We start from the raw sequence: 12,630 nt of genomic DNA, 5'->3' as shown, positions 1-12,630 counted from the left end.
GTTAAGTGGTATTGGGAAGGTGGGATATGGAAAGGACTTAGCCCTGTATGTTAAAATCTCTCCTTCGGTTCCTAAATATGAAGGAACAACACCTTGTGCCCTGTAATTGTTCTTGCACGTCACTTCACTTAAAGCTATCGGGCTTCTGATAGCATTTGGGCCTCTGAATACATGCTGGCATGAAGTCTTATTGAGTTAGTGTGGTATCAGTCCTGGAGGTGTGAGTTTAAGAGAAGCACTGGGTAACTCCTGTAATAGCATCTAACCTAGCTGATGTTGATCATAGGGTTGCAAAGGCCCACAGTGCTCACCCAGTTCCAACCCCCTGCTATGTGCAGGGTCACCCACCAGCAGCCCAGGCTGCCCAGAGCCACATCCAGCCTGGCCTTGAATGCCTGCAGGGATGGGGCATCCACAAGCCTCCTTGGGCAACCTGTTCCAGTGCGTCACTACTTTTTGTTTAGCTCCACCTTGCTTAGGAAAGAAGCTTTTTAACAAATGGAGCAATTGGTGATCAATTCTTTCTGTCTTTAGCAGCAGTTTTAACTAACAGAATCCTTCCTGGAGTTAAACCCCGCGATGAGGAACAAATAGACCAAGCATGCAGACAGTGGAAGCAGTTGAGCGTCCATGGAATTACATGAGCCAAATGGGGTAACAGACTTCGGGCACCTGTCCCTTTAGGGTATTGGTAGATGTGTGGGAAGAGATGAGGGGATGTAGGAAAGACTTTTGCATTTTAAAATACACCTTGAGAATTATGCTTTCTTTTTCCAGCTTTTTCCCCCCCCTTCTCCTTACAGAAGGATCCCAATTCATAGCTGCGACCAAAGCCTTCTTAAATGTTTTTCTCCAATGGCCAGACTTGATGTTTTTAAGTGGGGAAGATTTCCACTTGGCTCTCTATACTGTGTAGGCAGCCAAGACAAAACAGGCATCCCCTTGGCTTTGGATATGAGCACCCATGTGGCTTAAAGCCAGCATAAATAAATATGAGCTGTAAGCAGACCTCTGGGGTGCTGGTGTGTACTGCAACGAGTGCTGAAATGGATTGAGCCTATCAAGTGTGATCTCCTTTCAGCTTAAAGCTCACATGGGTCAGAGTTGTGGGGTAGCATCTTCCTGGGTTAGTAGTAGATATGGAGGTGGAAATGGAGCTCTGTGCTTTTTGAGAGGCTCCTTAAGGATTTCCATCTGTAGCATCACAGTTTGGGACAAAGCACTTCGCAGAGTCATTTTCCATGCCTGGATTTTGCCAACATCTCTTGAAGAGATCAGCATGGTTCATAGCAAGCTGAAACAGTCCATGAAGCCTAAGAGAACTGTTTAGTACGTTAACGTAAATGGAGGATTGATGGTCTTTCTCTGCTGTTAGCCTTATCTTCAGCTTTCCTTGCACACCAAGTGAGCAGGTCTGCTGGGACTCTTCCTTCTTTTGGTATGGCCATAAGGATGATACGCTCATTTCCTTCTGTCAGCCTGGGTAACCATCTCAATGAATACGTGTATCAATAATACCTTGCCATGATAGTGAAGGTCTGTACTACGTTGTGACTGAGAACAAATGCAGTGAGTTAAAAGATCCCTCATTGGGAGAGTGCTCTGAGAGCAGCGTGGAGGCAATGTTCCTGGATGGAGGAACTGCAGGACACTTCTATAAGAGCTGAGATGGTCCCTCTGCTCATTGTCTTATGGTAGATCTCTACTTCAGCTACAGCTGAGATCTGTGGATTAAAATAAGACTGGTATAGGCCTCAGGTTTTGTGCCTGTGTTACTGGAGGAGGTTCATGCTCCACTTCAAGGCTTTCTCCTGTTCTGCTCACTGCCTTGCATTGTAGTGAAGGTGATCTATACATTAACTCCTTTGGATGTTCCTCCTGGTCTCCTTGGCTGATAGGTTTTGTGGTTTCTTTTCCTTCTCCAATAGCTGAAAGGCATCTGCTGTTGCAGTGCCCACATGGCCTTGATTATTCAGGCACTGAATTTGAGTCCTACCTATGGAGGTGAACTTAAAACCATTCGAGGGGATGATGGAAGTTATCTGTTCTTTGAAAGCATCTTCTGTCAGTTCCTTACGGCGCTGACTCTTGCAGAGGTTTAATACTGTAGATGAATGAGCCAGACTTGCATTTCATTCCCTACTGCTTTCTCTCGTCTTCCATCTGCTTTAGACAAATTGTAGGAGTAGGTTTCCGAGGAAAGGGAGGATGTGAGTATAAAGTAGAGATGCTTTTCCTTGAGGGAAAGTAAATGCAGACAGTGACTGTTTAAGGGGCTATGTAAGAAATATGCTCTAGCTGGCTGGCACTGCCTATAGTCTAATCTCTGGTCTGATTTAAAGAAGTGTTCTATTTCTTTATTAGGAAAGTCTTGGCTTTGTTTAGTAGTAGGTTGTTTTACTTCCAGGATCCTACATCTCACCAATGGCCAGAAGCAATGTGTTCTGTTTTTAAATCCCTGGTAGCGATTCTTGAGCTTAAATGAAGGCTCGGTGTTGTTCTGGCACGTGAGACTCGAGGCATTTATTTCTCTTGAGAAGTCGTTTAGTGTGTGACTGCTGTCATTAATTGATGTATTTATGGCTTTGAGTTTCCGTACGTGAAAAATCCAGATGTCTGATAGAAGCAAATAGATACTTGGAGTGTATGGTAGAGGTGTTCATCCCTAGAGGTGTTCAAGGCCAGGTTGGATGGGACCCTGGGCAGCCTAGGCTGGTATTCAATGTGGAGGTTGGTGGCTAAAGGGTATTTTTTAGGGGGGAGGGTGAGGAAACATTGAAAAGCATGGAAGGAAATACTCAGAGATATGGCATCCAGATGGGTGCCCCATCCCTGGAGATGCTCAGGGTTAGGCAGGATGAGGGTCTGAGCGCCTGATGGAGCTGTGGGTGTCCCTGTGCACTGCAGGGAGTGGGACCAGATGGCCTTCAATGGTTCTTTCCAACTCAAACCACTCTATGCATGGCCCCAATTAGCCCAGATTTCATCAGTTCAGGAAGCAGCAAACAATGAGGGAGGATAGATGTTGAATTGTTGCCTGCGGGTTCTTTCTAAAGCAATGAAGAGAAGAGAGAGTACTTTGTTTCATCTACTGCGGAGTAACGTGGTATGAGAATGGAAGGAGAACAACAGCTTCATACATTTCCTCTTCCAAACTATATTAGGGTGAGGAATCTGAATGTCTGCTTTCATCTCAGTGCTTTCCCATGCAGCACCGTGCGACTCACCTGATCTTGGGCAATCGCACAGCAGCTCTCAGGGCCCCAAGCAACAGCAGTAAATCTATCAAAGTTACGTTCCTGTTACTCTGCTGCTGGCTGACCACGGCTGTGAGCTGCTGCAGGAACGCCGCGATGACGACACTGTTGGCTAAGATCCCTCTTTAAGAAGACTTGAGTTTCTGCTGTAACTGTCTTGGCTTCCCTGACCATCGATGGGGAATTTGATGGCAGGCCAACAGCCTCTCAGAGCTCTGAATTAGCTCTTAAAGTGCTGCGTAAGTGCTAATTTTAATAATAAATAATAATAAAAACCACTTAAATGATGTAGGAAGAATCCTACCTTGGCTGATACCGCGTAGATTATTGCCATCAGTTGGCCTGTAGTTGTCAGTTACTAAACCCATTTGGACTGTACTCAAGGCACGCATTGTGCTAACTTTAGGCTCTAGCTTTGGCCATGCGTGCGGATGAGAAATGGAAACAGTATGTGGTCTATTAGCATTGAAATTCATCTCCATTAATTATAACTAAATTTTCATCCAGATTTATGGCCTTGCATTTGGCATTCTCTGCGTGTTGGTGCGGTCGTCGTAGACTCCACTGAGGTCTGTTGTGCACGTGGAAACGATGGGCAGAGACCATGGTGGTATCCTTATGGCTTAGTTTGCATTCATGCAGTTGGATGACCACAGGTTGTCCATGTGGGTTCAGTAGGGGCTTTTTCTGGCTGGGGAGAGGAGAGTTCTGCCTATTGCTGCCTTGGTGGCATGAAGTCCTCGTGGTTTTAAGCTCAGAGGGCCCAGCTTGCAGGTGCGATTGTGACCTTATTGTTACTGCTTTGGAGCTCTTGGGACAACTGATGCAAGAATGGAGGCTTGCTGATATTGCTTGACTCAGTGCAAGTGGCAGCATTTGTGGGTAGGGCTTAAGGCTGTTCTAAAACATGCAGGTTGTTCAACTGGGCATCAGTGTGGCAAACAAACCTCTGACAGTCTGCTAGCTTTGTGAATGCTCCTCTGATGGGTAAGCCTGGAGATCTTGGTTTCACTGCATGCAGGCCATTGGAAGCTGCTAGCTTGAAGCGTTATATAGCTGTGCCTCAATTGCTCCTAAATCTGGAAGGTATTAGAGACTGTAAAAGGAAGGAGCTCAGCAGTCTCTCCTGTATGCTGTCGTGCTTTGGTCCTTGGCTCACAGCAAACGTGTAATGATCCTTTAGTAAAATGCAGTGTTCCTGTTAAGGGACGGAGCTCTTTAACTTTGGCTGAGCAGAGGTGGTCATTAGAACATGTGTTGGAACAGCCTGGCAAAGCATTTGCTTAATGCATTGGGTAACTGCCCGGTGCTTTACTGTTCTGAGCAGACCGTAGGTAAGTAAATCCTTATTCCAGCAGCATGAATAGTATCGTAACAAAAGGAGGAGTTAATTGCAGAGCCCTGATTGGGAAGAGTGCACCTGGGCTTGCATAACATGTTCTGTATGTTCAGACTGATTCTCTCTTCCTCCAAGAAATACGCTCATTTCCACTCTGTGCTCATTAGTTTTAGGATGCTGATGACTCCTAAGCCTGTCTTTTGCCATTGCTTTCCTCTGTGTTTCCTTCCACAGGAGCTGGCAATCTGAGTTCCTCTTCCCTTCCACATGCATTCACCATTAGGAGCTGTGAGGAACCTCTAATGCAGCTGTGATATCTCTTCTCTTTGCAGGCTTCACAGAGCCCAGTGTGCAATTAAACAGACTCAGGTAACTGTTCAGAAAATAGGAAGGGAGATTGAAGAAAAGCTGAGATGCACATCTACAAGCAACGAACTGGTAAGTTTGGTTACTTAAAGCTCTATTCTACAAGCTTGCTGAAGCACCTGGCTGCTATCTTGACCTGAAACCTTTGTTTAGTTATTTATTAAACTTGAACGTGACAAATGTACTGAAGTCCCATTTGAAATGACAGGTTTACTTGAGAAATATAATGTGTTTTAGGTTTGTATGTGCTACTCAGGTCTACCTTATAAATTGCTTATGCTATTTTACCTGTAGTATTTATAACTGTCGGGTTTTCTTTGCTATACAAGCATAAAAATTGCACAAGAAATCATAGAATGGCCTGGGTTGCAAAGGCCCACAGTGCTCATCCAGCTCCAACCCCCTGCTATGTGCAGGGTCACCAACAGCAGCCCAGGCTGCCCAGAGCCACATCCAGCCTGGCCTTGAATGCCTGCAGGGATGGGGCATCCACAGCCTCCTTGGGCAACCTGTTCCAGTGCATCACCACCAACACCTTGCATAGGAGGAAAAGGCAACTTCAGTGATATAAGCTTTAGAAGATGGATTTTGGTTTGAGAACACTCCATTTCAGAAGGTTCCAAACTGTGGTGAGGGCTTGACAAAGTGGGGAAAATAGGGAGAAACAACTGATTGCAGCCTTGCATTGTAGACAGCTTGCGACTCCCTTAGGTACAATATACCTCCAACCTGTAGCCTATTGGCCTTCTGCTGGCTGTTAAAAGGCTTTTAATCATCTTTATCATCTTTGTTTTTCCAGTTATAAATCTCCTTGTCCCTCCTTCTAAAAGCTTTTCCCTTATATATATATATATATACATATATATATATATGCGAGCAGAACTATATGAAGAGTATTAAGACCAAAGATGACCACAATGGTGCATGTGATGCAGCTTCTTAGTAAAATGATCTATAATACAAGGAAATAATTACCCACTTTTGCTTCATTTAACAGTCAAAGCTCTTCCTGGGATTCCATTCCTCTGTAGAAATGCGTGAACTGTGGTTTCATTCCTTATTACTGAGTCATTCTTCCTGCTGGAGCCTTGAACCTAGAGGCTGAGCATACGTGTTTAACTGAGGCAAACAAGAAGAGGGAAGAGCTCAGTAAAGCGCTGCTTCTTTCTTACACAGCGTTAAGTATCGTTGTCTCCATTAGCTGCTTGGAAGAGGCAAAAGCTGGTTGAGCCATATGGTATGGCGGTACCTGGTGGTACATGGCCAGGGTTGCCCCTTGGGTTAGGATCTCTGTCCAGGCTATGGCTGGACTGCAGGCTTGCTTTTCCATTTTGAGCCTGTCCTCAGTTATAGAATCATAGGATGGCTTGGGTTGGAAGGGACCTCACGGATTCTGATGCTTCAACCCCCCCACCACAAGCAGGGCTGCCAGCCTCCACACTGAATACCATCCCAGGATGCCCAGGGCCCATCCAAGCTGGCCTTGAACACCTCCAGGGATGGATGGGGCATCCACAGCCTCTTTGGGCAGCTGTTCCAGCACCTCCCCACTCCCATAGTAAAGAACTTCCCCTTGACATCCAACTTCAGTCTTCCCTCTTTCAGCCTGAAGCCATTTCCCTTTGTCGTGCTGTTATCTCCCCTTTACAAAGCTGACTCCCCTCCTGTTTGTAAGCTCCCTTTAGGTACTGAAAGGCTGCAAACTCAGCCCACTGTCTTTCTCCTGTTAACATCATCTAAACTTGAACATAACTGCATTTTAGTGCGAGTCTGACATTTCCAGCCTCTTTCCAGCCTCCTGCCTGGCTTTAGCATAGACTCCTCATTACTCACCTTCCTCTTGTGACCAAACCCTTTGCCAGGGAATTCTTGCTGTGATCTCAGTGCTTTGCTCTTAACTTCCATGTGTCTGTCCTGGGGGACTTTCCTGCTGCATCTCCTTCATCTTCTGATTCCTGCTCTGGGTCAGGTTGCATCACTGAGCACATGAGATGGATCCTTCAGGACAAGCAAGCACTCCAGAGCACAGCTGAGTTTTTCTCCTTCCAAAGCAGTAAAATCTATTATGTAATCTATTACGAGTGGTTATTTGTTGGCTTACCTTCTTCTCTTTTAGATGTCGGTCTTGTTTTCTGTTACTTCTTATCTCCTCTTTGATGGATTTACCTACATGGGGGAAAGAACTGAAGAACAAATAGAACTGCTTTTACTACTTATTCACCTGTTTTCTTCTTCTTCCACTAGAAAAAGGAGAGTGAATGTTTACAGTTGAAGATCCTGGTGCTACGTAATGAACTGGAGAGGCAGAGGAAGGCCCTGGGTCAAGAAGTAGCTTTGTTACATAAGGAAAAGAATACTTTACATGACAAAGGTGAGCATACAGCTGTTGCTGCTTCCGCTGCAGGTGTTCAGAATCTGAACAGAAGAGACTTAAAGCTGTGCTCTTTAGTGCAGCAAGCAGTGGCTTTATGCAAGTGTATTTTAATGCCCTTGGCTGGTGATTGTTGTATAGGGCATGAAGAGTGACAGCAATTGCCCACTTTGGCAGCATGACACAGAAAACGGGCACCTGGGAGTAAATGGGAGGCTTAGTACCAACACTTAAGAGTAGATATTGATGATAGCTGAGAAAATCTGTGGTACTACTTTTGTTTCTCGATTCCTCTTGTTGTTTAGGAAATGCATTTGAGACTGAGTACCAGAAGCATCAAGAGCGTAATGAATCTCTGCATGAATTAAGGAAAGAATGCACTGCAAAGAGGTAAAAGGACCTGTGGTTTTCCCCCCCCCCCACCTCGTCTGCAATTGGGGAGGAAGTGCAGGCTTGAGAATAAGGCATCCAAAGGAACAGCTGTGGTGCAAATGTCTTCCTGCTGTCACTCTGATGCTCCTTTGAAGAGATGCTGCAGTTCCTAGAAAGCAGAGGTGATAATGAACAATGGCAAGTGTAGAGAAGATGCTCTGTTGCACTATAGGACTTCCCCGCTTTGTAGCAGTTAATTGTCACGCTCAAAGCTCTCTATGATAAGAAAGACAGCTGATAATGGAACACTGGTGTTGTCTCCTGTGTTTGTCTTGATGCAAGTGTTTTGCTGAGGGAAGGGGGGATGATACTTGGGAAGGGTGGTGGGTGCTGATATCTATTCAAAGCTTTTGAAGGAGCTAATGGTTTCGGGTTCTTTTTCCCCCAAAGAGAACTGTTTCTGAAGACCAATGCCCAGCAGACTATTCGATGCAAGCAGTTGCTCTCGGAGCTATCCTACATTTACCCTATCGACCTGGTATGTTTTGAGTTGTCTAAAATCTGTGCTCAATGTAAGAAACATGAAGCTCATGTCGTACCTGGAGCAAACCAAACCTCTCTTATTCTTCAGGATGAAGCTTCCCCTTTGCTCATGCTGCTTTTTTACAGCTTACTCTTGGATTTGGTCCTCAGGCTGTAAACCTCACACAGAGAGGACTTATGCCAGCATCTCTCAAATAATCCACACTCTAAAGAGTAGAATGTAACTATAACTTAATGGATACTTGCCACTTCCTATAGAATTTGTGGAAAGCAAACCTGGCAGTTGGCTAGCTTCGCTCTAATGGGGCTCACAAAACCAGATGTCAAAATATAGAGCTCCTAAACCTTTCCCTGCACTGAATTAAGATAAAGCTCTTCCTCTTCAAAAAGAAATCCCATTTGATTCTGAATTACTTGAAACGTGGACTGAAACGTTACCTCAGTCAGTCTGGGTTTCGTTGGGCGTTTAGTTTATCTTTACAAGGCGTGCTTTGTTGTCTCTGGGTTTTGTGTAGCTTTCTATTTTCGGGCTGTTTATTGTCCCTTTCTCACTTTCTGTTATTAAACTTGCAGAATGACCAAAAGGATTACTTTGTTTGTGGAGTCAAGCTTCCCAACTCTGAAGACTTTCAAGGTAGCTGGATATTTAATTCAGTTCTCACAGCCGCTTCTGAACTCAGTCAACTTAAGTAAAGTGATGGTGATAGCGAAGGATTTACATTTCTGATTGGAAAGATGTGGAGTGGAAGAAAACTTGCTCAGTATTTGGTCCCAATTCTTTGCTAGTGCAAAGGAAGTGACCGGGCCCCCATCCAAGCTGGACTCAAACACCTCCAGGCATGGATGGGGCACCCACAGCCTCCCTGGGCAGCTGTTCCAGCACCTCACTGCTCTCATAGTAAACAGCTTCCCCCTGACATCCAACTTAAATCTGCCCTCCTTCAACTTGAAGCCATTTCCCCTTGTCCTGCTGTTATCTCCCCTTGTAAAGAGCTGACTCCCCTCCTGTTTGTAGGCTCCCTTTGGGTATTGAAAGGAATGAAAAAAAAAAAAGGCTTTTTGCTTTAAAAGGGTAAAATTGAAGGGAGGACACCCCATTGGCCATGTAACAGAAGAGGCATTTAATAAACGAACAAATGGTGAACTGCAAAGGATTGTAAAGCAGTTTGTTGGCATCGCTTGCATCTGTTCTGATAAGTTCCTTCATTATATTCTTTGCTGAGCAATGAGGATGAATTTGTGTTGACTCTCCGTTGAGATTCAGTTGATAACATCATGTTCTTTTCATTATTGTTTCACAGCAAAAGATGATGGAAGCATTGCTGTTGCCCTGGGTTACACCGCTCATTTGGTTTCGATGATCTCCTACTTCTTACAAGTGCCACTCAGGTATCCCATAATTCACAAGGGCTCCAGGTCTACAATCAAAGATAACATCAACGACAAACTGACAGAGAAAGAGAGAGAGTAAGTTTGCCACAGACCTACTTCTCTACTTGCTTCACAGCAACGAATCAGCAACAAAACACACCTGAAGTTGAGCAGTCTTGGCTGCTCAGCTGGCTTACTGATCTCGAAGCTATTTGTTACTGTCTTCAATAGCTTTGGGGCAATACTTCTCAGTTTCTGACATTCAGACTCTGTGATCTGACAGCAGTTAGGCCAACTTTGTCATTTGGTAGGCTTATGCTGTTGATTAGGCATCTAATAATGACAGGAACACCCAAATAGTGTGTCTGCTAGGGAAGCTGTAGCTTCTGATGAGGGAAACTTGCCTTTTTATGTTCTTTCTGACCATGGGAATGAAATATGCATAACAGAAGTAGCCTTTAATGTGGCTGCCAGTGCTGCTGTAGTGCTTGCGATGAAATAAACAGCTTTCATTAACGGAGAGGATTTTAAACAGGTAGGAAAAGAACATTATAGATTGTTACCTACTAATAAATCAGAGCTCAGTGAGGAGGTTTTCATCTGGTCTATATTCGGTGTCTTTCACTGTGTACCTTGGCTATGGTACTAGGAAGCTATCTTGCTGTCCTTAAATCCACTCTCAGAGCGTTTTCTCCTGCCTTTTGGCGCTCTGCCTGTTTTCCTGCTGTCTTTGCACCTGTGTGCTTTGTTATGAAAGCAGTGACAATTACCGCCTAAGCTTTGCTTTGTAGCCTGCAGCTCAAAGGAATGCAAGGCTGACCAGCTGAGGGAGGCCAGCTGCTCCGCTCTGATCCTCTGCATCTGCAGGCAGATGCAAAGTCAGGTTTGCAGCACCAGTAACTTTATGTGGTTTTTTTCCCACTCATAACGTTTGAGAAAGGAGCAAAGGAAATGGCTGGGGGAAAATAGCTGCCTCTATTGCCCGATTCAACACGCAAAACCTTCTCTCTGGATGCACACAGTTGAAGCACTGTAGTGTTTTAGCAGCACTTCCTAATGGTTCAATCAAAATGGAAGGGTCTTTCCATGTTGCGCATAGTTGGGAGGGTTGGGATTCTTGAAGCGTCTGATTTCTTTTTGAAGCTCAGTAACTTCTGGCAGGCCAGCAGAGGTAATTTGCCTTCAGAATTAAGCTGTCACCGAGCTCTTCCTGTTCTGACAAGATAAAATATGGATGGCAGTAGTTGTCCTGCAAATGATTGTTGATACCAGTTTAATAACTCGCCCCAAACGTTTCCTGGCTAACTTACACAAACACATTAATGTTCTATTAAGAGTCGTCGTCTAAGCATATGTAAATCCCCTCCATACATCCCCTTTAGAAGAGTAGCAAGCTGAAACTTTTCTGTCTGGAAAACAAATTTGAGGAGTAGAGCTGCCTGTGTGTGTGGGTGTATGAAGATTAAACCAATTTCCTGTTGTCTGAGACCAAGTGGAAGGTTTAGTCCTTTAGGCTCCGGCCTTCCAAACCCTCAGGACTCAATGCTGTATTTCACAATAGGTTTCTGAAAAGGAGAAAGTTCAGCTAAGTATATTAATCCCTATTGGGCTGTTTACCTGCGTTCTGTAAGATTGTTTCAGGATTAACTCCTGCCTGAGGTCTTCTATTCCCAGCTATTGGAGAGCCAGTCCTTCCAGCTCTCCGGTGACTTGAGTTGCTATAGGAAACCTCAAATGTCTTAACTTGAGCTTTTCCTTCTAGTCCGATAGCTTGCGTTTCTCACCTGCTCCTAACTGAATGAAGCACAGCAATTAACGTGCATTATTAAATGTCTTTATTTCAGTAACCCCTTGAGCATCGACTCCGTGATCCTTATGGGTCCCTTCCAACTTGGGGTGTTCTGTGGTTCTAATTGCTGGCACAGAAGCATAAGCACAGCATCTCTCTTGCATCCAGCCCCATTACTGAAGGTGGAACAAGATACTGTATTCCACTGGCAGGTATTCTAGATATTCTGCAGTTGTAGAGGTGGTGGTATTTATCATCTACTCAGTATCTATTCCCTCTGTATCCTATTAATGCATTTTGTGCCTGGAGTAAGGCATGCTTTGAGTAATTGCCTGTGTTGGTGGTGTTGCTGTGTTAGTTTTAGATAGTCTCAGGTCTTGGCTTGAAATGCCAATATGAGCTTAACATCTTGCAAAGTGAATGCTGCTTTTTGCTCACTGAAAGCTACGTGAGTATCTGAGTCTTGAGAGTACTTATGCCATCTGTTTATGGGAGTCTTCTGGCTTCTGTGTTGACTCAAGGCTCTAATTGTTCTGCGTGTTTCCTAGTTGAAGCTTCACGTGAGACTCTTGTTCAAGTTTGAAGTACAGGATAGCAGAGAAGCTGTGGCTGCCATATCCCTGCAGATACCCAATGCTGTGGATGGGGCCCTGGATAGCCTGAGCTGGGGGGGGGGGTACCCAGCCCACAGCAGAGGGTTGGAACTGGATGGGCTTTATGTTCCCTTCCAAGTCAAACCATTGTGATTCTATCTCATGCTTAGCTCAAACAAGACCACGTTGTGTTCCAGTACATTGCATCTTGGGACCGTAATCAAGATTTCTAGATAATTATTGAGCAGTTGAAGTACTTCTTAGCTTTGAAACAAACCTATGCAAACTATTTGCATTTTCCAGTTCTGATGAGATCAATCCAACAGGAGGGTGGAAGTGATATCATAGAACAGCTGCCCAGGGCCCCAGCTGACCTGGCCTCGAATGCCTCCACAAATGGGACATGCACAGCCTCTCTGGACAGCAGTGCCAGAGCCTTACCACCCTCTGAGTAAAGAATTTCCTCTTAACATCTAACAATATAGACTTGAAATGAGCCATATTTCTCAGCTTAGAGCCTGATTTCATTTGGTTGCTTCGTCCATTTGGTATAGCAGCAGAGGTATGAATAATTCGAACCAGGTCAGTAGGATGAGGCCGCCTTGTAAGCAGCAGCAGACCGAATTCAA

General features: G+C 44.8%; 1 protein-coding gene across 4 annotated transcripts in view; it reads left to right on the top strand.

The window, feature by feature from the left end:
* UVRAG (UV radiation resistance associated) overlaps positions 1 to 12,630 on the top strand; it is a 66,665-nt gene that overhangs the window by 18,119 nt on the left and 35,916 nt on the right. For all 4 annotated transcript variants that reach the window (XM_072326997.1, XM_072327000.1, XM_072326999.1 and 1 more), the window contains exons 7-12: positions 4,929 to 5,034; positions 7,207 to 7,333; positions 7,639 to 7,723; positions 8,156 to 8,243; positions 8,822 to 8,882; positions 9,550 to 9,715. In XM_072326997.1, the coding sequence (XP_072183098.1) occupies positions 4,929 to 5,034; positions 7,207 to 7,333; positions 7,639 to 7,723; positions 8,156 to 8,243; positions 8,822 to 8,882; positions 9,550 to 9,715 (633 nt within the window). The remainder of the gene's footprint in view (positions 1 to 4,928; positions 5,035 to 7,206; positions 7,334 to 7,638; positions 7,724 to 8,155; positions 8,244 to 8,821; positions 8,883 to 9,549; positions 9,716 to 12,630) is intronic.

Source organism: Excalfactoria chinensis, chromosome 1, assembly GCF_039878825.1.
Source record: "Excalfactoria chinensis isolate bCotChi1 chromosome 1, bCotChi1.hap2, whole genome shotgun sequence".
Lineage (NCBI taxonomy): Eukaryota > Metazoa > Chordata > Aves > Galliformes > Phasianidae > Excalfactoria > Excalfactoria chinensis.
This window is presented reverse-complemented; position numbering and strand designations above follow the sequence as displayed.